Consider the following 27361-nt stretch of genomic DNA (forward strand, 5'->3'; position numbering starts at 1 on the left):
GGTCTCGGGAACACGAATGTGACGACGAGTGCGAACGATGGTGTGGTCTCGAACTCTTGCGGTGGTCGGGGGTTCCAAAATTCATTTTTATGACCGCGAGCTCTGCAAGTACCTTTGTGAGCATGGATTCCAGCTGGTCCATTCTAGTAGTCGAGCCTGGGTTAATCGAATCTTCGTTTTGCAGTGCACATATGGAATTACACGGGGCGGGCGGGGTGCGAATTACGTTGGAACGCCGAAAACGCGTGGACACTGTGTATACACTGATCACTCACCATCTTTAAAAAAACTCACGTCGGTGTCACCAATTGTGGGGTGATCAGGTGATTGAAACAGTACTTGCATTTGTGGAGAATTTATGTTGTCGGTTCAGCGGATGAGGGAAGAGTGACAGAATTTGTGATTTTGGTTTGAAAAGACAGGTCGGTAAAGAGCGGTGAAAACGTTTGCGTCAAAGGGTTCTAGGAAGGTACTCGAAATCTTGAAAGTATAAGGATTATGTGTAGGGTGAACAAAAAATAGATTTTACAACATGCAGGTGGACGAAGACAAAGTTTTAGGAGGACAGTGGTTACAAGTTAATAAATACAGACTATAGGCCTTTTCACGAATACAGTACGCTTGCGCAGACAATTTCTTGACATGGTTACAAAATGGCAAACAAAACAAACATGCCGTCTTCAGGGAAACGCACGCGAATTGTTTTAACTGAAATTAATGTTCCCGGAGAGAAGTTTGTAAAAAAAAAGTAGTTCAGGTCTATAGTATTACACAATGGAAAAGGTGGTTGAATGTCGGGTCCTTCCAGTTAAAGGGAAAAAAGTAGAATTAATTGAACGGTGGGTAATAATAAGTTTTACAAACTAAGCTAAGGGATTCTTTATCAATTACAATTGTTATCGTGCGATTCTCTAAATTTCCAATCTAGACAAGCTTTGGATTAGAATCATGTCGTCGATAGCGCCAATTTTCAGTAAGGACTGTCCGTTCTACAGTCACCAAAAACATATGTTTTTGTTGCACCATTTCGTATAAATTCACTCCTATTGTTGCTTCTGCCATTTTATAATGTTTATTGAAATAGGTTTTTTGTTATACACACTAGTTCGAGTTAAATAACAGCTGACAAAGTGGTAGCTGTCATACTTGTTTGTTGTGTTTGCCGACTTTAGTTGTCAAAAACCGCACATACGCCACTGAACAGATTTTTCGTAAAAAGGGCTATATACAATTGTACAAATATTACACAATTTTGTGGGACTTGCCAGTCCCCATACATGTTTCTTCTATATTGGATTATCTTTATTTGTGTTTCATAATTACAAGTTGTAATGGGGATTAAAAAAGGTGTTTCAGTTATTTTGGAGGATAATATACCTTTTACATCGAACCTCTAAAGAGAAAACTGCAACTGTAATCAGTATCGTAATTGATTCATTATAAATCTTGTGATTAAACATTTTTGCAGTGTATTGAATTATTTTGTTGTTCTATTAAGTTGCAGAATGCTTATCGGAATTGCTATCACCTTCTCATAATTGTTTACAAGTGTCGAGACACATTATTTGTGTAAGCGTTTAAGTTATCATGTTAGTAAGTAAATAGTAATGAAAAGGCCGTGTTAATAAAATGTAGAAATCTAGATAAAAACTGACACTATGGGTATTGTATGCACAAGCCCCCTGCTCGTTTTTGTTATTTACCAGAATTTTTATAGCAGATTGTAAATTTACCTTACAGAAAAGAAAGAAGTTAAGACACCGTGGTTAAGACCAACTTAATTTTGTCGTACAACGTGAACTACCTCTACAAGCTGAGATTACCAAGAAGTTTTATTAATGTAACAAAAGCTTAAATGTGCGTGTTCGCGCACCGCGAAGCTTAACTTTAACACAGATGACGTGTTTTTTTTTTTTGCATCCATGATCGTGACTGTGCAATGCCAAGTAGAATTTACAATATAAATTTCCTTGTATTTTGATCTTAATGCGGCTTTTATTCTTTTGACAATTATGACATTCACTCATTCTAATGCTAATAACCATACGCGTAACATATTTGACGTAAATTATGTAAAAACAACCATAATTCACTTTGTTTTGAACAAGTGTAACACTTTACGTCTTATCGGTAAAAGACGGCGGGAGTCAGAAGGAAGTAATATATGTTTAAAAATAGTCTGTAACCGAATTTCCCTTCCACAATGATCGTATGATCGTGACGTATCATAATGGTTTAATAATACATGTTTTCATTGACGTCTAACTCTAATTAACCGTTAATAGAGGACAGACAGTATTACAAATTAAGTTAACCTTCACCTTTTTCTAATGATTGCCTATGTTAGACTTTTAAAAACTGCATTGCGTTTTTTCTTTGAGGGAACTTATTTTACACACACCTGTTGAGATTACAGATGTGAAATATTAAACTCTTGAAATATATTGTTACGATTGACGGACGAATAATAAATCGGGCGTTGGTAAAACTCAAAAATTTATTTCTTCAGGTCGAATTACAACACTATCTATTGCAACGAATATGTACAGAAATTATTCCGGCGCTCTCGACTGTCTTCACTGGATGAATGAATCCATTACCTACGGTCGCCTCTATTTAAACCCATAGTCTCTGATCGAGATCCTTCACGAACATCCATCGCGACTCCGCTTCGAGACTCCCCTGGACGCCGCTTCGAGACGCTCCAGACCTGTCTTTATGCGCCCGCCTCTCGGCCGTCAACAGCGATGATTCACCCATCAGCGCCGTGCGTACGTCCAGAAGGCTCTCGACCGCCATAGGCGTCGTACTGGGGCGGCGTAAGGGTGTATTTCGTAACACTGCCCCCCTCTTCAAATCCGATCGTCCCGATCGGAAGCGTCTTCGTTGTTTCCTTCGTACCGTTTTAGTCGATCGAGATGAACGATCTTCATCTTCGTCTTTGGTCCACGTTGGATCCGATAAACTACGTCATTTATTCTAGTGACGATAGTGTATGGACCTTCCCAGTCAGGAGCCAGTTTTGGGCAACGTCCCTTCTTCCGTCGGGGGTTATACAGCCACACTAAGTCATCTTCCTGGAATCCGCCACAGTTGGCCTTCACATCATAACGGGTCTTCATTCGGTCACTGGCAATCTTGATCCGGCCCCTCACTAGTTCATGCACGTTGACCAACTTCTCTTTCAGTTCGTCCACGTAGTCACGTACTTCCATTGGTTCTTCGGATGGCAATCCAAAGACTAGGTCACAGGGCAGCCGCAGTTCCTTCCCAAATACAACGTGAGCAGGTGTTTGACCCGTGGTGTCGTGGATAGCTGCGTGGTAGGCCAGCAGGAATAGTGGAAGGTGCTGGTCCCAATCCCTTTGGTGCTCTTCTACCACTTTCGAAAGGTGTTGCTCCATAGTCCGATTGAACCTTTCCACCATGCCGTCGGACTGTGGGTGTAGTGGCGTTGTCCTTGTCTTACGTATTCCCAGTAGCTGCATCACTCTTTGGAAGACGTTGGATTCGAAATTGCGTCCCTGGTCTGAGTGAAGTTCCAAGGGAACGCCAAACCTACTGATCCAATTGTCAACCAGTACTTTCGCGACCGTGACGGCTTCCTGATTTGGAATGGCATAGGCATCTGGCCACTTGCTGAAGTAGTCGCTAGCCACCAGGATAAACTTGTTGCCGTCGTTTGTTACAGGAAACGGACCGGCCACATCGATGGCGATTCTTTCGAAAGGTGCCCCAACATTATATTTCTTCATTTTTCCCCTCGCCCTGGTATGAGGACCTTGGCTGGCCGCACACGTCGTACACTTGCGACACCAACTTTCGACGTCGTCACGATAGCCTACCCAATAAAACCTCTCCCGGATTTTCGACAAAGTTTTGTTCACTCCGAAGTGGGCTCCAGATGTTCCGGCATGAACTTCCTCTAAGACCTTGGAAACCTTTACCTTGGGGAGGACCAGCATCGTCTTAGAGGTACGCCCATCAGGACTCTCCCACTTTCGCTTCAAGAGCCCATTTTCCATGACCAAGGAATCCCATTGGGCCCATAATGCCTTCAAACTGGGGGATTGGTCGGACAATTCTGCCCAGCCGGGTCGTTCGACTCCTTCCTCCTTCCACTTTAGTATTGGTCCGATTATGTCGTCTGCTTCTTGCTCACGCTTTAACCGCGCCGTTGTCCATTCTTCATCTTGCTCAAAAATCGTCCGACGAACGGGCAGGTTCCCTTCTTCCGCGTCGATCCTGTCGCAGTGCTTGCACTCTCCACACGGACGCCTTGACAAAGCGTCAGCGTTGTTGTGAAGTCGACCCGCTCGGTGTTTGATCCTAAAGTGGTACTGCTGTAGTCTTTCCAGCCAACGCGCTACTTGGCCCTCGGGATTCTTTATCCGCAGTAGCCACGAGAGGGCAGCGTGGTCGGTCCTGATCAGAAACTCCTGTCCGTATAGATACTTGTGGAAGTGGTTGACGGCTTTGACAATGGCTAGCAGTTCCTTCCTTGTGGCACAGTAATTTCTTTCTGGCTTGGAATGTAATTTGCTAAAATATTCGATAACCCTTTCCTCCCCATCTTGTATCTGCGACAATACGGCCCCAACTCCCGAGTTACTCGCATCGGTATCGAGGACGAACATTCCTTTGTCCCTGGGGTAAGCCAAAATGGGGCTGGTGCACAAAGCCGTCTTCAGTCTTTTAAAGGCCATCTCACATGTACTGCTCCACTTGAAAGTCGCCTTCTGCTCCGTCAGTTGGTGTAACGGTGCTGCGATGTCGGCATACCCTTCTACAAATCGTCGGTAATATGTGCAGAGTCCCAAGAAGCTTCGTAGTTCATGCTTGTCTCTTGGTATGGGCCAATCCCGGATAGCAAGAACTTTCGTCGGGTTGGTTTCTATTCCTTTCTCCGACACGATATGGCCCAGGAATTCGACTCTTTTCTGGAAGAGCGAGCATTTCTTGGGATTTAGTTTCAAACGAGCCTTTTCCATTCGTTCTAGCACCTCCTCGAGATTCTTCAGATGGTCGTCAAACGTTTTGCCCATAATCATGACGTCGTCGAGGTATACCAGACAGGTCTTCCATGTCAATCCTTTTAGCACCATCTCCATCAGCCGCTCGAATGTTGCTGGCGCATTACATAACCCGAAGGGCATAACGGTGAAGTGATAGAGGCCACTTCCGGTGGAGAACGCAGTCTTTTCTTTGTCGTCCGGGTGCAAGCCTACTTGCCAGTAGCCACTCTTCAAGTCCAAGGTCGAAAACCACGCCGAGCCGGATAAGGTCGTCAAGGTATCGTCTATTCGAGGAAGGGGGTAACTGTCTTTCTTCGTGACGTCGTTCAGTTTCCTGTAATCGACGCAAAATCGGGTAGTCCCGTCCTTCTTGGTAACCAAGACTACTGGGGATGACCACGCGCTGTTGGATTCTTCAATTACCCCATCTCTCAACATGTTGTCCACGAGTCTTGTAGCTTCTTCTTGTTTGGCTAGGGGTAGTCTTCGAGGAGCCTGACGGATCGGTTGCGTGTCACCAGTGTTTATTCGGTGTTCTACGATGTTGGTCTTCCCGAATGGTTCCTCCTCTGAGGCGAAGACATTACGGTGCCTACGAATGAGTCCTTTGGCCAGTTTTCTCTCACGAGCAGACAGCTGGTCCCAGTTGACCTCCAAGCCTTTGGTATCCCCGTCCTTAGACTCATTCTCAACGTCTTCTTCCTCGCAGTTCAACACTCGGGCGACTGGCTCACACATTCCAATAATCTCCCCTTTTCTAATATTGACTGCATTGGGAAACACGTTTGCCACACGTATGGGTATGTCACGGTCGGTTTTGACTAGGGTGCTCGCGATCAGGAGCTTGTGGGTCGAGTCACTTGCCGGCTGCACCATCCCCAAACTGTATCCGGGGTTTGTCTCTACTCTGGCGGGAACGATGACTTCTGCATTACCATCTACCTTCGTTGTCTGACAGACCACTAGTCTGACCGTTGCAGCTTCCACATTCGGACGTCCCAGCACAAATTCTTCGGCTCCAAAACGCAGAATTTTCTGTTCTGGATCGATCATTAAACCATACCGGCTGATTAGGTCCATTCCCAGAATGAAATCGTCAGCGATTTCCGCCACCAGAACTTCATGCCTTATTCGGAGTCGACCGAGCTCTACATTCACCACCGCTGTACCCAGAACCGGTGTTGTTTCTCCCGTGACCGTCTTCACATTCGTGGCGGTACATACTGATTTAATCTGACAATTTTGTAACCTGGATCTGCGTGCAAGGGACACTTCGGCTCCTGTGTCGATGATGATCTTCGATTCCCGTCCATTGATTTTTCCGCTGATTGTCGGACTATCGACGCTCCCCGCGATACTTCTAACCATTACAGTTGTTGGGGCTTCTCTTTTAGCAGCCAGTACGCGCCCCGAGGTACCGACTGCCTTTAGTTTTCCTGCTCCTGATGTAGACGAGGTCGCGGCTGCGATCTCCTCATCGGCGCTGGCGATCTAACACGGCAATCCCTCCTAACATGCCCTTGACGCCCACACCTGTAACATTCTAGGCGCCCTCCATGTTGTCTAGAACTGCCCGTCTTGATTTCGGCAATTATTTCGCGGGCGAGTTTCTCAAAGTTCTCGCTCATTTTGTCGAGACTCTCTTGAATAGGGTTTACTTCGCCCTCAACCCCAATGCCTCGTATCTTAACGTTGGAACGAGGTGAGCTGTTGTATGCAGCGTCCACTTCTAACGCTCGAATCAGCGCCTCGGATGGTTTCTTGAACCCGGAGATTTGCAGGACTCTTCTTACCTCACTATCTCTTACGCCGTTTACGAAGGTTTCTGCTGCCAGTCTGTCTTGGAAGTCTTGCGGAGCTTCAGGATAGGCGAGGTGTACCAAACGTTTAACATCAGCCGCAAACTCCTGAAGAGATTCACTACTCTTCTGAATCCTAGATTTAAGCTGCGCTACGAAAACTTGCCGGAGGTGTTCATCTCCAAATCTGAGTTCGAGGGCGGTCGTCAAAGCGGTATAGTCCTTCTGGTTCTCTTCTGATAACGTCTGTAGAATCTCCAGGGCCGCACCTCGTAGTGCTACTACCAAAGCGGTCGCTTTCTGTTGGTCATTCCAGCTATTCGACAAGGCCGCAGCTTCAAATTGCTTCTTATAAGTAGTCCACGACGTCTGCCCATCGAAAATAGGGGGTTGAACTCTCACCGGACTGAATTCTGCAGGGGTCGCAATTGTAGGTCGTGGTGTTTGCAACCTTTCTTCCAGCTCCTTGATCTTGTTTTCCATTTCATTTCTCACCTCGTCCACTTCATTTCGCACGACTTGGAGGATTTCGCTTCGGCTGTTCAAAAGTGTAGTTTGCATAGCTTTTAAATTTTCTTCCATTATTCTTTGATTTTCTTCCATTATTCTGCGATCTTCTTTTCTATTTTCTTCCATTATTCTTCGATCTTCTTTTCTACTTTCTTCCATTATTCTTTGATTTTCGCTCAACATTTTCATCATTTTTGTCAGTTGTTCCTCCATGTTGGCTGTTTGCGCTCTTGTGGTAGTCGGCATAAAATTTTCTTCTAGAAACTTCTAGAGCCTTGACAGATGTCAATTCTCGAAGCCAATGTCAGGTGATGAAAGTCTAATTCCGTTATTCCACTCTTACCGCGGGAGAGAATTTTCTCGAAAGTTCACTTTGTTCCGGTCTCCCCTAGTAGCACCAACCAAATTCGAATCCCGATTTATTTCACAATTAATCCCACTCCTGACACCAGTGTTACGATTGACGGACGAATAATAAATCGGGCGTTGGTAAAACTCAAAAATTTATTTCTTCAGGTCGAATTACAACACTATCTATTGCAACGAATATGTACAGAAATTATTCCGGCGCTCTCGACTGTCTTCACTGGATGAATGAATCCATTACCTACGGTCGCCTCTATTTAAACCCATAGTCTCTGATCGAGATCCTTCACGAACATCCATCGCGACTCCGCTTCGAGACTCCCCTGGACGCCGCTTCGAGACGCTCCAGACCTGTCTTTATGCGCCCGCCTCTCGGCCGTCAACAGCGATGATTCACCCATCAGCGCCGTGCGTACGTCCAGAAGGCTCTCGACCGCCATAGGCGTCGTACTGGGGCGGCGTAAGGGTGTATTTCGTAACAATATTTTTACGTATAGGGTTATACGTAATTCAAATATTGTGCAACCTGTACACTATCAAATGATCATAAATACCGTTCTTAGTGTTTTGAAACAGCGATAAGATTTATTGCTTATTTGCGCCCCCATACAATATAACACAATATAGTTGGTTTGTTCCACGACCATCTGCCTCTCGTGAAAATAAATAAATTTTAACTATTTAGTCCGATGACACTTTTGAATATATCCTCCCCATCATAGGGTGTCATCTTATAAAAATTTTATAGTCGGAAGGGGAATGAATAATTCAGCAAACAAATTTCATTGTTTCCATTAATGGCGTATGGTGTCGTGCGTCGTGTAAATAAAAGGGCGAATTCGATTTAATACATATTTGTTTTATTAGCTGAATGCTTCCTAAAAATTATGTAAAACTTTATTTATTTTTTTAATATGTTGATTTAGTGTAAGTTTCCAGGAAAATAAATACTTTGTACTATAAGAATATGTATGAATGAAATATGTTAAATTAAAAAAAAATTGCTCAATTTTCTATAAATAAATTTTACCCTATTCCGGATATTAGATACAGAAAAAGAAATTATTTTTTTTTTTGGAAAGTATCATTCTGATGTTCTCAGACTCGGTTCACAGAAGCTCAATTAATAGGTCGATTCTGTAACAATCAGTTAACATTATGTTATTTTAAATTTCTGTTATTAAAATTGCTATGTTATCAGGACGTTAACATAAAACAACAAATATCGTATTCTGTAAACCGTTATGTTAGTACCTAAATAACAGATGTGTCATTTGTCCGAAAATGTTATTTTTCGAAGTAATGACACCATTTTCATCATCTGTCACTGTCAAACAAATACACCACGAAAATGTGTTTTTTCATAAAATTTTTGCTTAGTAGATATTGTCGCTTCTGCTGTCGTTCGGAACTAGATCCAGACAGGCATTAAAATTTCACTAATTAGGTGACAAATTTAAGTCATGACCCTGCTAACCGATGGTTGACTCATGGCAACAGAAGAAGACATTCATACGCAGTGTTGGTATGGAGCTATGGCCTAAGGAGTTCAATGTGGCTAAAATTTTTAAGTATCCCGGAATACCACTGGCACGTAGATTTCCCAAATGAGGTTCCAACCTCTCCAGCAAGAAACGGGTCATATTTTTGCTAAAATGAAAGGACTCTTTAAATTCCGTATCTGTTAAATTTTCAAAGGAATTTTGATTGTCGCGAAGCTCTCTCAGCCGAATTCTCATTCTGTTCATATAATACATGTATTGTAATATTTTTAGTAATACTATGATATGAAAAACCTACCGTTGAATTTCGTCTTCTAATAGTAAGTAACCGAAGACGGGTAGAAAATCATCCACTTCTGTCATTTTACTTCTTTTGCCACCTCAGTCGTCAAATTTGTGATATTATTAATTAATAAACCTCAAAATAACCGCATTATGTTAAAATAACATTGACTCAAATGTCTCTGTTATTTTACAGAGTATTTTAATAACATAATGTTATTAACATAACAGAAAGAAGCTTAGCGAATTGCAATTTATGTTAAATATGTTATTACATAGCAACAACAGAATGTTAGCTGTGTTTACATAGTGATAACAGAATGTTATTAACATAACAAGTTACAGAATCGATCTATTAATCTTTAACTGCGATTAAATTTTTAACACGGCTTTAAAGTATCACGCCAATCAGACGTCGCTAAATGCCTCGTTAAATGCATGATTAACTTAATTTCAGTTAAAATATTGTATAAACTGGCCGTCGCTATTGTAATTTTTACCTTTGAAGTTGCCAAGTTGAACGTGCAATTTGTTGGCAGTTTAAAAATTTACAAGACTGGCACTGCTTGATAATAAAATACACTGAAAAATGTAGTTTCTCGGTAGAAGGAATAGGAGAGCCGTAGAAATTTCGAATATTGAAAATAGGTAGCCTAAAATTGCTCATGCTCTACTGGTCTGAATATAAAGTTTATTATCATCAGTCGAAAATTTTCGTACTATGACCTTTAAATTGTTTATTTCTGTTACAACGCCACGGAAGTAATATTTGATATTAAATACATATTTGGAAACAACACAATCGATTTTACTTCAATCTTTTGACCTTAACGACCTGACTCAATATCTTTGAAGTTAAACTTTACTTCGTGCACAGAACAACCTTGATTTAGCTTATTGTAACCTCGCTAGAGATTATACCCATAAAATGAGCCACTAGCAACTCAAACTCTCACATTTTTCTTTTCTATTGTAAATCTGGGTCATTACGATAGTAGCAAAAAGATTTAACGAATTTAGAATTCGTTGGCAATGCAGCCAACTTAGAAAATTATGTAAGTACAGATAACAGGTAACCGCAATAATCCAATTCGAGTGCTATACAAATCCATTACATTAAATTTTCAATGAAATGTGGTATCATCTGTTTTGTAATTAATCTGCAACGTGATAATCAACGCTCAGGTGTTTCAGCGGTCACACCACCGAATCCTACGTTCTGTATACAATCACCAACTTGGCGCGTTCGTATTGGTGTGTTTGGATCAGGCGATACCCAACCCAGCACCTTCCGCCATATGTATCCACAAATACACGTGGTCGCTAAAATTGATATTTTAGTCACAAGATTACGATCTATATCACGCCATTCTATTTATTCTGTTAGATATGCATTTTTGTCTGGTTTTTTCCGCATCAATGGCAGTGCTATTTTAAGAAAATCGGAAACCTGCTACGAGGAACAATTTTGTTGGATGATTTTAACGGGTCCGTGAACTCGGTCCGCATTCTTTTAGATGATTTTGACAGTTCCTTGAGTTCTCTTGGTTGGCTAAAGTTGCAAGCAGGAAAGCGTAGTATTTTACCGCTAATTCACGCGAGAATAGTTTTCCTTGTTGGGTTAGTGCAGGAAAATGGTTTAAATGTGCAAAGTAGCTGATAAAAGTCGATCAGCATTGGTCGTTGGCGTAAATTTTTACGATATCTAAAAATAACTGTCACCAGAATTATATGTCTTATTTGTTTGAAAATAAATACATAATCCATACATTTTTGGATAGGAGGATTCCATTTGCTTGATACTAGGTCATTTTTAGCGTGTAATTAAAAAAGTACTTTAGGAATTTGTTTACTTTTTATTGATGAGGCAAGGAAACCACTATCATCATGATTTGGAACCACATATATATATTTTTTTTTATTAGTAACTTGTATATTAATAATTCAGTGTTTACTTTAAAAGTACCGACGATATAATTGATGTTTTCGCCACAGACAAGTTAATTAACTTTTAAATTGTTATCAAGGCTTGGAAGGCCAATTGTAATAATATACCTGTAGGTATACAAGCGTAGTTGTTCAAAAATAACAAACACAATAATTTCGACTTTTATTCAACATATATAGTCAAAAAGTGTAGATCATGGGACTAAGTGCCAATGAATGTGCATAATAGCATCAGTATTTTTTTCCTTACAAGTGTTTTACTTCTTGGACGTACGTTAAGGAAGCATGTATTATATTATTTAGAATCCATTTGGTGAATAGCTTATTTCATATTTTCTCGACGTTTTATAACTTCCTAGAGTATGAAAAAGTAGGTCTCCCGTTTTCATGTATCTGTGTGTTGATGATTTTATTAAAACAGGAACCACTGAACTGGTTATTCTAAAATTTTAGGTGTAATCTAAGAATGTCGTATAGAAGGTAACAAACAAAATTCGAAACATACGCATAGCATACTTCTTTATTGTAAACTCAGTTGATTTATACTTAGTAAAACTTTACAGCCCCCTTAATTGTCCTCTATTGTCCGTTACTGGGGCTGTAAAGTTTTTTCATGTTTACTCGACCCCTAGAGTATAAAAGAATAAGTCTCTCGCTTCCGTGTGTCGTCTGTTGGCGATCTGATAGTGGATAGAAGCCACTATACTAATTGTTGTGAAAATTTAATGTATTTTGTTAACATTATGTAGAATTCTATACATATAATAACACTGAAACCAAAATTTGTCTGAATATCACGCTTTGATGACGTCATTTTGCTTATTAAATGCTATTTAGGTTTCATAAAATAAAACACTTCCATGCTTCTGATTTATGAATTCACCTTGATCTTTTATTTTCATCTTAGAAACTGCAAACGTTTTAAGATTATCTTTTATATGTTTATTCCCTTCAAAAATTTGATGATATCATCTCAAAATTTTACTAGATAAATTCTCTCTAAAGTGGGCCAAATATTGTGAGTGTTAGTATGGTTTAAAAATACATTTATATTTTTTAGATGTGCATATACAGGTGACAATTAATTACTGAGGCCGTCATTTGCAAATAAAGAACGGCTCATCTTATTTTCCCGAAAATTTGGGAACACAATACCTATTGTTATTATTAGTATTACACTTTATCTAAATTGATACGTGTGTCCTTGCAAAAAAGTTGCTGACCTCGTTACATTTTTTTTTTTATGATAAACTCACGTCAAACAAGACATAGCACGCTTCTTTACCTGTAGTTGAACATACCACACATATTTTTATTTTAACTTGTAGGGGTTGTCATAAAAAAAGAAGTCAATTTTTATTATTTATCTGAGACACTGGATTTGTTTGATTGTACTTTAAGGACTAGGGAAGTTCTGTCTAAATAACCGTAGAACAATATTTTAACTTATATGGATTATAAAAAAAATGCAAAACTTTGTTTGATTATGATTTCAGGGGGAGGAAATTTCTGTCTAAATAATTTTGAACCTTTAACAAAGATCAGCACTACATTAATGACAACTATTCCGTTGCACCGAACTATTTTGACTTCGACCATCCTTAGTACCAGTAGGGCAATTTCTGATTTTATGCAGTGGCTGGATTTCAGTATCCGTTAAAAGTGCCTGTTTTCATTCACGAAATAAGGACATTTATTGCCCGTCATATATTTTAACGGTGAAAAGGCGTTTGTTTACAAGTTCCTTCTTATATTATGACTTATGATGTGATCCAATCATATAATCATATTGCTTAGTGACTCCTGTTGTGTTTATCATAATGATATTTTTATTGTTACAATGCATATAAATGGACATAGTTGATCGATGACCGAAAAATTTCTACGCAAGGTATTTAGCCGAGTGATAAATAGAATCGATAATAAAAATCTCAGTTCGCATATATCATACAAAAATGTTTCCAGTAATTACGTTTAAAGCTTTCCTAATGAAAATCATGTAATATTTTCCTTTGTGACTTTCATAATTTGACTAGTCATATTTTCATTTTTGCATTTTTGAACCGTCGGTTCCATACTTTTTTTAATGGTTTTGTGCTATTAATCACGTCACTCCAAAAAGTACAATCAAACAAATCCAGTTTTTTAGAAAAAAAAAAAGTGGCTCATGCAGCAATAGCACTCGAGTCTTTCGCGTTATTAGCACTACACTCTAACCGCTGAGCGTTCCTCTTATAAAATGTTGTAATGAGGTTTTAATTTTTTGCGAAAATCTGGATCCCTAGGGTAAATACTCAATAAACTACAAGTACAGGAATATGTTATTTTACAAAATTCAAATAGGATTTACCTCGGACAGTTTTGAAATCATCAAATTGTTGGTGGGGGTGAATAAACAAATTTCGGTTGGCACTTTACCATCTACACAACAAACAGATTGACGGGAACGGGAGACAATACTTCCTTAGCTTACGCTTGGAAAGTAAAAATGAATTTGACAGAAATAGAAAAATATTTCTGAAATACCAACGATACCGGCATATTTTTTTGTAAATACTTATTTGATATTTTTTAAATTTACAGACGAATTAAAAAGAGTAAAAATATTCAATGATTCATAGATCACTTTAAGACACAGTCTCTCTAAACAAACTGTAAAATTTGATGGTCTTAACGTAACGACAACCGTAAAGGCATACGTAAAACAAAAAAATAGGATTTGGTAATTGGTAGAAAACATATCGCGCTTTAACGTTGTTTTGTATGGCATCATTAGTTATTTGCACGGAATAAATAGACAATTTTGTTCACGTTTTACCACCTTAAAATAAAATTTTAAAGCAGTCGGTTCACTACTTCTAGGGATCGCTAATAAACAGACTGCAGTGAGAAGCGTGCGTTTCCGTAATCTGTCCACAAACAGTACCATTAGCGGTGTTTGCGCGCATATAAATAAACGTTGTGATTAACAATTTCTAACAATTTCACTTAAAATTTCATAAAGTTATTATTTTTATCATCGGGTTCATATCATTGTGTCTAGTGACTTAGTTTCATGTGTCATGGCCGTCACCCCCTAGTCACCAGGAATTGCTGCTCCCAAAATAAGCGATAAAAACCTACTTAATTGCCTCGGCACCGTTTCTCGGTTCCACATTAAAGAAAGCTATAAATACAATCCACGCTAAGCATAGAACTCGTCATGTATTTTTTGGGGTTATCGTCGTCTCGTCGAAAGACATGGGGATGTTACTTCGGAGCAGCCGTTTATGGTTGCTAGTGTTTATATCTTTTTTGTTCTTTTTTTGTCTGTCGGGCTTGTGGCTGATTGATGACTTTTATGAACATCGAAAGGGTTTTACGATCACGTTGATGGATGTTTTTAGAGGAGAATCGGCTATAATTCGTTCTATCAGACATGAAAATTACCAGAAAATTAGTTTTACTGCAGAATAACTCAAAAATAATCTAGTCTACGTTTATACTTAATGGAAGTTACCTAAGTTTGATCAATTAATGACTGTCGCGAATTTCAAAATATCACATGATTTTAATAACGTTACATACGCGATTTTAGTTCAATAACCTCATTCTTAAACATATTTTTGCAGTATCTCGACTGTGAACATAAAATTATGACGACGTCTTGACGGGTGGTAATCACAGCATTGATTTATACACTATGGAGATATTGTTCAACTTGCCTGAAAGACGCTTCGAATAAAGCCGGTTTCTTACATGAGCTTAGAATTTTTTAAAGCATTAGCAAGGTTAGAATAAAGCTCTGAATCATCGTAATCCATATAAATACAACGTTACGTGTTGTTGTACTATCTAAAAGATTTAACGGCGTGATTAATCTTTCCAGAAATATACTCTGATCCTTTTAAATCCATGTCAGTGAATTTCTGTTTGCAATTTATTTTCTGACCGAACTAAATTAACGTGATAGTGTAAAACACGCGTCGGATGAAGATAACCTTCATTATTGTTTTTCAATGTCCTTTGAAAGTAGGATAATTTCATTACTTCCGTAAAATTCACCAACAAGAAACATCCAAAAGTAACACGTTTTGAACGGGTTGAGCATCAACACTGGCACTGTATCCTTGACTTTCAAGTGCAGCCAGATAGTCTTCAAGTGTAAGGTCCTGACCTCAATCCTAATCCGGGATCCACATTGTTCTGCATTAAATACATAGTTTGAAAGTTTAAACTCGGGTTTCCTACTTTTATTTTTTTATTTTTGCGCAGTTAAATCAATCCAAAACATTATTATTTGAACTTTAATTATGATGTTAAAATACGATGTTCTTTCTGAAACGTCTCTTTGTTACGTGTTTGCAAATGCAAGACATTATTTAAATTGTTGCAATATAGTTTGTTGTTCCAAATAAATATAACAAGATACTGTATTTATTTATCCCATGCTTGGTTTGCATTCATTGATAAATATTTGTCACACGATCCCTGTTACTCGAATGTCACCACAAAACAGCGTTTTTACATATATAAAACTTCGTTTGAAAAGAACTTTTAAAATAAGAGCATGTAGTCGGATTATAGTAACAAAATTGTATTACTATTTTAATATTTTTGGTGTCATAAAAGCTTTAAAAACAACACTTCGTACTCTATTCAAATCAAAAGTGAAATACGATTAATCACAGGAAACAATCAAGAAATATAAGTATAAATTATAAATCATTTTTATGAAAGAACTTTATTATTAAAATTAAAACAGCATAATGTAAAAACAAATGTGGAAAAGAGCTTAGTCTGATGAAGTGACGGTGTGTCTAGATACTATTCTAGGGATAAAAGTAACTAACAGTAAATAAATCGAGTGCTAATTTATTTATCTTTAAACTACTTGCAAATATGTGTATACAGATCAAAGTTCTCAAAAGGTCAGAAACCTATGGGGACGTAAACACGATCGAACTTCGCCACGTCACAACTTGCAAATTTAAGGGGTTACAAAATTGAATTTTTCACCCTCTTTGCATGCATATAAATTAAATATTCGGTTTCTTACCTTTCTATAAGCAAGGCAAAGACCGTTGATTTAAGTTTTATTTTTTTAATAATGATCTGAACAAATACAAGCAGTGAAACAAACCAAGAAAGAAAATAAAAAGCAAATAAGATATCCCCTTTGATTTATTCTATCGCATAGACAGATGGTTCTTTCGAAGTTGCGTGCTTAAGGTTCACTTTCGGCGTATTTGGGTTGCATAAAAACAGTAGGGGTTGTAAATTAGTGTTGCCATAATTGCAACTGTGTGTTAGAGAAATATGTGATACCGGTTTTACATGTCGTAAAATATTTAAAAATTAAAAAAAAACCAAGGAACCATGTACATAACCCGATAGTTTTCATTAGTTATAGTTAATAAATATTTCCAAACTGATTTTGGAAATGGTTCATTAATATTAGTAATAGGTCGTTGCAGATGGTCTTTGTCATCACGATTATTATTGCCTGTCTTGAGTTCTAGCAGAAATAACTTCCTAGTACGAAATTGACGATTTATTCCTCTTGTACGACGCACTGTTCCCATTACATATTATATTTAAATCTAATCCATCCTGCTGAATTGATTCATTTGATATCATTCCAAGATAGTTAACGATGAGCTTAACAGAAGTTGGACAAGAAATAAATAGTTTAATTTGTTTGATATATGAATTAGAATTTTCTCCCAAAGTTGAAGTCTGTACCTGAAGATTCCTTGCGCCTTTTCTCCTCCTATCTTCCACAGTTGACTCGCTAATCGTTAATATACTGTTATGTTTATATTTACTTTAGTTTTCAACTGTGATAATTACTTTCTTTACATATACATAAGTAAATAATCTGTTTAGCATTATATATTTAATTTGTTTTGTATAATAATGATTTCTTCTTTTGGGACTGTTAATTCTTTATTACTGTATTTTTACAGACAGCATGGAATGATTTATTCAGGCTTGTATGCCACTTTTACCTCTTTCGTTGTGATAGAGTTATTAGTGTTATTAAGTTATTATTCAAATTCAGCAAACTTTTTGTAGTAGTGGAATTTAAAATTTACAAACGTCTATTTTAGAAATAAATTGATATTTTTTATTTGACGTAGCTAAATAACTGATCTATATTTCAAACAAAATGTGAATCATAATAATAATGTTTACTTATTATGTAAAAAATATTGCCTGTGGTGGATACAAAATATATAATTAGTCAAGACGGTATCACAATTCTTAATTGGTGCAATAAATCACAGCAACATATTAAAAACAACAATATGTTAAAGTAAAGGAAAACATTAACGTATGCGAAATTAATTTGTTTTTACTATTAGATTACAAACTTTATCACAAAAAGTATTTGCTTTGTCAGTATATAGTTTATGATCGAAAACATTCGATAAATGAATTATTGAAGTGATCAGGTGATGAATTTAATGATAGTAAAGTGTTACGTGCTCAACTTGACATACATATATATAAATTTGCTTCATCAACTAAAACCTGACTATTTTACCCTCTACGTACGAATAATTTACGCTTAACGTATTAAAATGCGTAATAAATTATTTGTAAATACTATGATAAAGTAGTACCATTAAAAAAAGCGGACATTCGTCCGATGGAGTCGATTACAATACTTTATTCGCTTACACTAGGGTAGTAATATAATAAAGAACAAGAATTCTAGATTTAAGCGTTATTCTACTATCAATAAAAATTGTTAAGATTTGTGGCGATCACGTTCCACAAACTATAAACTGTTTTCTTGTACTTGTAAATGATCATCCTTTGTTATTCCAACGCCAAGTGTAATTCAGTATGTGAGTAAACACTTCCCGACAAAACAAATTAAAATATTTTCACAAACTTAACATAAGACACTTTGTATAAATATGATTATTCTCCGATTTAATCATACGATATTTTCTTGATTAATGGTTGGTTAATCAGACTTCTTTTACAATAAGTTAAAAATATGAAAAATATATTTACAAAATAATAAATACAGTCAACTACAATAAAAACGTATGTAGAATTTCACAAACTTAATTTTCACAGGAATCGATCACAAAATTGTTCACTTACAAGATGGATTAGCAGCTGTTTTTTGCACAGAACTAATTTCTAGAAATAACAATGTTTGTGGCTGACATACAATTTTTAATAAATCGTTTGCAGTCAAGGAAATGTAATTAGGTACCTAGTTAATGGTTAAAAACCTAAACGTCTTTATTGTGTTGTGTTACATGGTTTCGTATTTTTATTTTGCCTTTGTGAAGGAACCATTTCACATTTAATTGTTTTTTAATGCGTTAATTTAATGAAATCGCATAATTACAACATTGTTGAAGACTGCACGTGTCGGGCGCACACCGTCTGGAAGTTGTCAAGAACAGCCCTCCCCGTTTTCGATGTAATTACATCGCGAATGTTATGGACAGAGGAAGTTTCTGTAAACAGCTCGTTTCATCGTGGATTTGACGGAAAATCGCTGTCATCCAAACGATCAGTTTACGATAAAGTTTAATGGATAGCTTCAGGGGGATGAAGACCCTCTTATGTGCACGATCGAAGCGCCATCTATCATGATTTAATTGTATGCGGGCTTACACCGACAAAAAATTTCATTACCGAAATTTATCGCGTCTTGAAAAGACGACTTTAAAATCAATGAATTATTCATTAATTATATTAGAGGAGTAACATTTATGGTATGTATAGTGGGAACGCTCGATCACTGACCTAATCAGATTGAATTTCTTTAAATACTTTTCTGTTCTATACGAGTAAAGTAACTTAAGTACAGGATGTTGAGAAAAGGAGGGTTTGTTTGAATAATTCAAAGTTGGTTTTTGATGCACTTAGATAAAGGTGACGTTAAACATCACAGACTGAAACGTGTTTTTAATTTGGATGTAAATGTGGCACGCCAAGTGATGCACTAGATATATGCACGAATGAAACATTTCTGGTATATTTATATACAGGGTGATTATAATTGTTTGTTCATGCAGTTGTGCGCGACATCGTAAATATACTCGAGTCACGCCACAAATTTAAAATTTGGCAGATCGATGACTAGTCATCAACAAGGCCAAATGGAAAATGCTAGACCTATTCAAATCACTGGTCTTTATCAGGTAGTCTCTGTATTACAATTTACTACTTCTAGCAGCAAGTTGAAAGAAGAATCAGTATCAAATTAAGACCGCGTTAATACGACATTGAATAAATGTTTAAGTGATGGAGAAGATAATTAAATTCAACCGTACACAAAGCTGCTGACTACCCAACAAACTCCGTAAAAATTCAGCACCTAAAAAAACTGCAAGATAATATCAATTATCTTATCAGTTATCATTATGACATACCTAAAGATTTGCCATTGCGGCTGATGTAGTGATACTGACATACATCTCAGGCTTGTAATGTTATTGTGAACAATGAATCAGACATTAAGAACATTGTTCACAATACAAAATTTAAAAGATCATGAAAAGTTCAAAGCTATTACAGGAGTCTTATTTAATAAAACCCCACGCCATTTGTGTACATTTTTTATGCATAAAAATGAAGTAAATATTGATGGAGCGACCTGCAAACTACCTATGAATTAATTCCTTCAGAACGGAACCAGCTATTTTAAATATTTATTAATAAATTACCTTAATTTCTTGTGCACATGGCTGTTTGTAGGCGACTTTAACATTTTTCGCGATATTGTTTCAAATGAAAAGTTGCGTGTTATCAGTCAAATCAACTACAAATTGTAGACCCTGTAAAATAGAATGACTGGAATCTTAGATTTTGGTGTTGCACATAAGACTGTTGCATTCACTGAGATTCTTAGATTGGCCTCTTTATTTTAGTAAGATTTTATTCTGTTGGGCAGATGTTAACATTTTATTTAAATGTTTAACAGGAGATATGTATTTACAAAAAAAAAAGTAACAAATGAAATTGGAGAATTTCGTTAACTTCAAATTTGAATTAAAGTTATTATTAAAGGATTTAAATTAATTAAGTTGTTCAGTTACAGTGGTTCGCAACACATGATAAATTATCAAATATTTTTATACAAATTTTAATTACGAATTTATGCTAATTCCCGTGTTATCTTGGCAAAACTTTGATCTTTGAACAGAGTACCACTAATTATGCTATTTTTCCACAAAATATGACGTAAATTTCTAGCATTGGAAAATTAGCATCGTTGGTAATTTGTTATGATGGAGTAAATGAAGTTCAGTACCTTAAACAGCACTAAAAATCATTTGACAATCTATCGAACATTCTGTAATTTTTATACCAAGTGAAATTATATGAATAGAAGTGCGCTAAATAATGTTCGTTTTATTTAAAGACTAAATAATTAAAGATTGAAAGAATGTTTATAATTACATACATTATCACAACACAATAAAACCACAATTAAGTATACCATCAACTACTAGAGTACATGGTATGTTATGTATTTTCTACATCTATGTGTCATTTCAAGTAATGTTACTTTCAAACAACAAAAGTATAAACGACTTTTAAACTGTTCAAACTTTAGCGTCCATTCAAACGTATTAATTGGAAATCAATGTTGTGCTTATAAAACAATTTTTGCATGCAAAACTGACAAAATATCGACCTTTAATACAAAAATCGTAAATTCTTTAATAATATATATTTTGATTTTTTTTTTTTTTTCAAAAGTAATCTAAAAACATTGCATTGGCTGTTTTATGGAGTATTATTAATCGACTTCGTACAAAACAAATGAATAACTGTAAAAGTTTTAAATACACAAAGTTTTCATGCTGTGCATATTGCTTTCAGCAGTTATTTATGGTTTTTATTAGTTTTTAACGAAATTAATGCAAATTTGTGGTTGTTGCCATTCCTCATTATATAGAAATTAACATATTAATATATCTGTATTGACATCACTGCATTGTCGTAATCCTTTGTAGTAGCACGGTAACTTACGTATGTAATTCTACATTATCATTATGTTTTGTCAACTAAGGTTAACTAACATTTAAATTCTAAAAATATTTCGAGATTATGCTGAGTCTTAAGATTACAAATCTGAATCTGTTTTTAAAAAGTAGAAATAAAACAGTAAAATAACTACATATAACAAGATGTCATATTTTAGAAATGATTGGGTAGAATGTTGATATCATTCTTGGTAAATTTGACGTATGTATTTAATGGTAATAGACAGTGGTATGTTGGCATCAGTCAACAAACATCGACAAGTTTTTGTTTAAGAATTAGTTATATAGAGAACTTGCTTTCGTCGTGTTTCAAAAGTGCCCCTGTGTTGGGTATGTACATTCTTGTTTCTTGATTGTACAAGGTTCTGCGATCTAGGTGCTTAATTATTCTAACTTAACAAGGTGTTAAATCAAAAACTTTCGAATTTCCTTGATGTACAATTACCAATTAACTACCCACCTATCTGTAAGACAAAAAGACTACTAAAACTCTTCTTCCATACTAAATTTTGTAGTGCAGGATTATATTGTAGGTAAAGTAAAAATACAGTTGCCGCCAAAAAATTTCAGACGTCAATGTCATTCAGTCGTCAGATAGTGTAAAGCAACCTTTAGATGTTTAGGTATTTTGAAAGTTTGACATTCCAGCTGTCCGAAATAATGACTACATTAAAATTTTTGACATGACAGAAAAGTAATGTTTGAAATTTTTTGTCGGAAACTGTATATCTGTCTGACAGATTTAAAATATTTTGTAAAAAAAAAAAATGTAAAGTCGCAGACAAAACTAAAAAAGTGACAAAATGGACTCACTCAATATAATGTATTATTACATCTATCGGTTGTACACTACTTTAAAAGAAAAATCTGCGATATTACTACACTTGTTCGTTAACCTAAAACCTCAAAATTGTGGTTGAACCCATACTCCTGACTCCTGATTGTAGTAGTTTGTAAAGCCCAAACCCAAAAATCTTGTCGTAAGTGATATTTGTGTATCGCCAAGTTTTGTCTGCATTTTTTTCCCTTTAGTTTTTTCGATAATAATAGGCATTAATTATATGCTTATGATTCTTTCCAATGCTAGTATGTAATAACAAAATGTTTTGTTGTATTAATGTTATATACATACATACTTAAAAGAAATAAATTCACTGAACAAATTTTTAACATCTGTTGGGAAATGTAGCACGTAATGTCCAGAAATAAAAAAAAAAGTATAAAGATGTTTTCCATTTTTGTGTGCCGTTGAAGTTTTTTAAATGATATTGTTTATGTAATTTTCAAACTTAAAAATGTCTGGCATCTACAAAACTGCCATGTGAATTTTGTTTAACAACATTGTTTCAAAAATGTATATATTTTTTAAATCTGTTAAATATTCCTTATTATTAAATATCCTATTTCAATTCAGAAATAATAACTTTAAAATTAGTTTGTGTTTTCGATACATTATTTATAATACCTAATAAGTTCGGTATAAAAATCAAAAGTGATTCCAAATACGTGCTTATTCCATCAGAAAGGATTCCTATATAATGTCTTTTTATTTTTATGTATTTCTTTTGTTGTTGTAATAAAATATGAAAAGAATGAAAATTAGAATAAAAATGGATTATTAATAATAAACAGTTAATTGGCAAAATGACATTAATTGAACCGTTAATTTTAACCAAGTTAGCAAGAAAGGGTCTCAATATTCCTATTTCTGGTTTGCGATATTTTTTAATAGTCAAATATTTGTTTATGATCCAAGTGTCTTAAAATACTTTAGGAATAGCAGGGCATCACTCTATGTATTACCATAAAAAGGTTATCTACAGTTCGCATTCAGAAAATTTTTGAGGAAGTTTTTAATGACCACCCACATGAGTCTGCCGAGTGATGATATTTCCGGTTAGAGCAACATCTTTTTGTCCATCATCTAATTATGAATGAAGCCCATTTACTGAACCTGATGACAAAAACGTCGTCATCAAATAAACACTTGTTATAATTTATTTCCATGATGAAAAAAAATCTTTCAGATTTTGTTATTTTTGTACCAACTCGATTTGTCATTGCCACCGCTGTTGGCTAAATGTTTTAATGAACTATGATTGAGGGGTTCTCTATTGAAGTGGCACGTGTGACCGTGAGGTCATGCCGCAGGCAACAGGGAGTCCCCGATGTAATAAGCTCCGCATACAAAACCGAGATGACGCAGAGAAGCCCATATTCTTGCTTCCGCTTGATTAAAATTTTGAATTATTACCCCCAATTCTATTCAACAGGCAATTTTGTCCTAACGAGTTTTCTGTTTTTTTTTTTCAGGTATTCTACAAGATATTCAGACATACTTCGACGTACACAATGGAAAAGGAGGCCTATTACAGACGGCATTCGTCTTAAGTTACATGATTTTCGCTCCTATTTTTGGTTACTTGGGAGATAGGTACAGTAGAAAAAATATAATGGCATTTGGTGTCTTCCTGTGGAGTATCACCACTTTAATTGGTTCCTTCATGACGGTAATGATCTTGTTCTGCTGTAAAGTTTGAATTGTGAGACGGAGCTTGCTTTTAGAATTATTGGCTCTTCCTGTTGTTTAGGGCCTTGGTGGGTATTGGTGAAGCGAGTTACTCTACCATAGCCCCAACTATTATCAGCGATCTCTTTGTTGGCGACGTAAGATCAAAAATGTTGGCACTTTTCTATTTTGCGATACCCGTTGGAAGGTAATTTAATTTTTTTTTTTTTAGGTTGGAAATTGTGTAGTACATTTTTTCCATTTTAACTACTTCATTAAAAACAGCTGTGCTGTCATTATCATAGTTATTGTTATGGTTATTAACGGTTCGAAAGACCGAACCAAAAATGTGTATTTTATTATACATATTTATTTATCGTACGAGATATTTCAAAATATCTGTTGCAAATTATCTTATTGCGGAAGAAGATAAAATTCGCTGTCCACACATTTGATTGGTAAGATACAATTGGGGCTGGTAAAATATGAACGAAAACATTTATTAAAAAAAAAAAATGGTAAAGTTTGTAAAATGATCAAAATGCTGTCTGCATATCATGCAGGACAGTAACGCGTTTATACGAATGTTGCAGTCGAATCTTAAACTTTTCTAATGTAAAATCTAAAATCATACATTATTTAAGTACCTACGAAAAAATCGTATATATAGGTATTTAAGTAATATATATAGTTATTTAAATACAAGATATACAAAATTGAGTGTTCGATTTAAACAAAAAAAAAAAATGCAATGATATCCATCTTCAAAAAACAGTGACAATGAAAATTTTAAATTGATGGTAAGCATTTTTGTATAACAACCTTGCCAAACAACGTACTTTTAAGTATTATGATATAAAGTTAATGCATAGTTATCAGTGTTTGTCGTTATTATTACTTTCATTAGTACTGAAAACAATGATGTAATAATAATCATTTAGTAGTTAACTTAATGTTACAAACTATAAATATAATTAGCAACTTAAAAATAATAATAAATGCAGCAACGGTGCAAGTAATTAATTTTGGTATTGTTACGAAATGAACCCATACGCCGCCCCGGTACGACCCCTATGGGTTTTCTAGTATGTACGGCAATGGGCGGTGAAGACTCATCATCGGTGAGGGTGGTATTCGAATAGAGAAAAGCCTGGAAGCGGAAGTCGCGATGAGTACTCCAGAACAATCTCGATCGTGATATATCTAGAAATATATCTGGCTGTTTAAATAGGGGCCACCACCGAAAACGGGCAGTTGAGTCCCCGGTCAATGAAAGAATTTGAGTCGAGTCAAATTCATTCCAGTCGAGTAGGAATTATTCTGTACATAATCCCTGTATAGTTAGTCGTGTAGTTTTGTATTACTTTGAAATAAATTGGTGAGTTTAACCCACGCAAATTTTAATATCCGTAAAACGTAACAATATGTACAAAAGAAAATTAACCATAACATGCTGTTGGACATTTCCGAGGAAATTGAAAACAAATTAACTCACACATTTCCTTTTTTATATCGTCCTCAGTAAAAAGTTGCCAAAACTAAAATATATTCCTATTTACTAAACTGCAAACAGCACTTCACTACAAAGTTTAACAAAAATTAATATCTAATATGTATATAAAATTCTCGTGTCACAGTGTTTGTAACCAAACTCCTCCGAAACGGCTTGACCGATTTTTATGAAATTTTTTGTGTTTATTCGGTAGGTCTGAGAATAGGTCGTAAAGTATTTTTTATGCCCCTAAGTGATAAGGGTGGCCCACCCAAAAAATGTTTTATTTTTTGGCCAACATTTTTTATATTTATTTTTTTAAGATTTGGCATCAAAAAATACACAACCCTAAATTTTCAATTTTCTACCACCAACCCCAATTTTTTAATAACGATATTAGTATCTTTACTTTCATCCACAGACGCGCAGTAAGGTTGCAAGATGGCTGTTGAATGTAGTCATTGTCGTACGATAAATTTTTATGTATAATTAATAATTCAATTTAATTATAATTTATTTATTTTAATTTAATTTTTTTTTAACTACCAAAATATTCACTAGAAATAATTTATATTGATTATTATCGTTTTACCCAGTACGCAGTAATCTTAAAGTGCTTCTAAAATTTCAAAAACATTATTTTTATAGCTAATAATAATAAGTTTACGTAAATTTGTATAAATATGTATTACTTTAACAAGTTGTGTAAACCAAATACGCTTTAAATTAAAAATATATTTTGTCGCCGTTTATAAAGAAAGAAACTTAAAACTAAAATGACAAAACAGAATAGTGATGTTTCAAGGCAGTTAGAAAAAGCACAAACCTGCAAAATAAATAAGACGTTCTCTGTTAAAAATAATAATAATAATAATAATAACAACATAATTTTTTACCATAATAGTAACTCTACAGAAACATTGCTTAATACTTATAGAAACTTATTTTTCAGCTGCCGCTCGAAAGAGAAATAAGCAAGTGTAAAAATCAGTGAGCACTTCTGTATCTACCGTCGTTAAATAATCATGTTTTTCGGGTTTTCATAAGATATTTTGTATTTCCGGTATTTTTGTTTCTTTGACGAGACCATCTTTACGGTTAAGTTTTTATGCTTCCTGAAGACGCACCGACAAAGAGACAGAGGAAACCGCACCAAAAACATACCGAAACCAACAATGTTTGTATTTTTCAGTGGTATGGGATACATAGTAGGTTCTGAAACGGCCAAAGCTGCAGGTAAATGGCAGTGGGGTTTACGAGTAACGCCAGCTCTCGGCGTAATAGCAGTAATCCTCATTTTTTTCATCCTTCGGGATCCTGAACGGGGGCAAAGCGAAGGAAGTAGTCACATTCAAACCACTCCCTGGACAGAAGATTTAAAAGATCTAGCCAAAAAGTAATGCAACGCACTTTTTAAATCGACATAATTTCTTATTATATTTCTTTTGCAGTAAAAGCTTTATCTTCTCTACAGCTGCTTTCACATGCGTTACCTTCGTGGCGGGTGCGTTGGCATGGTGGGGTCCTAACTTTATCGAGAAAGGGCTCAAGTTACAAATGGGCGAGAACAACGTTGATAGTGACAGGTAAGAAGAAATCTTGATGTAGTAGGTCGTTTACATGTTTGCCATTTATTTAAGACTATTTTTTATGTGTGTACTTGAGAATGTCTCACGAGACGCGCCCTTGAAAGTAGAATAGTTGGCAAGTTGGTCCGGTGTTTGCTCCAAGAAAGTGTTACCTTCAACTTTAAAATTAGTTTTTGAGTTTGAATGAAGAGATGATAAAACTGTACTACTAGATATTTGTGGAAAGGTTAATGATGGGTTGTCCGTGCATCTACAAGAAAAAGCCATTAGGGGGATGTGCTCATAAGATAGAAGGGATTGTAAATGTTTTATTGGTACCTGGTAGTTACAATTATGGCTTTGA

At 35.8% G+C, this 27361-nt stretch overlaps 1 protein-coding gene across 3 annotated transcripts in view; it reads left to right on the top strand.

Moving 5' to 3' along the window:
- Positions 1–27361, top strand: part of LOC135133251 (protein spinster-like) — a 45546-nt gene that overhangs the window by 8303 nt on the left and 9882 nt on the right. For all 3 annotated transcript variants that reach the window (XM_064061582.1, XM_064061581.1, XM_064061583.1), the window contains exons 2-5: positions 23742–23938; positions 23994–24145; positions 26622–26825; positions 26881–27015. In XM_064061582.1, the coding sequence (XP_063917652.1) occupies positions 23742–23938; positions 23994–24145; positions 26622–26825; positions 26881–27015 (688 nt within the window). The remainder of the gene's footprint in view (positions 1–23741; positions 23939–23993; positions 24146–26621; positions 26826–26880; positions 27016–27361) is intronic.

Source organism: Zophobas morio, unplaced genomic scaffold, assembly GCF_036711695.1.
Source record: "Zophobas morio isolate AGI-343-1 ecotype UQ-CSIRO unplaced genomic scaffold, CSIRO_AGI_Zmor_V1 ptg000021l, whole genome shotgun sequence".
NCBI lineage: Eukaryota > Metazoa > Arthropoda > Insecta > Coleoptera > Tenebrionidae > Zophobas > Zophobas morio.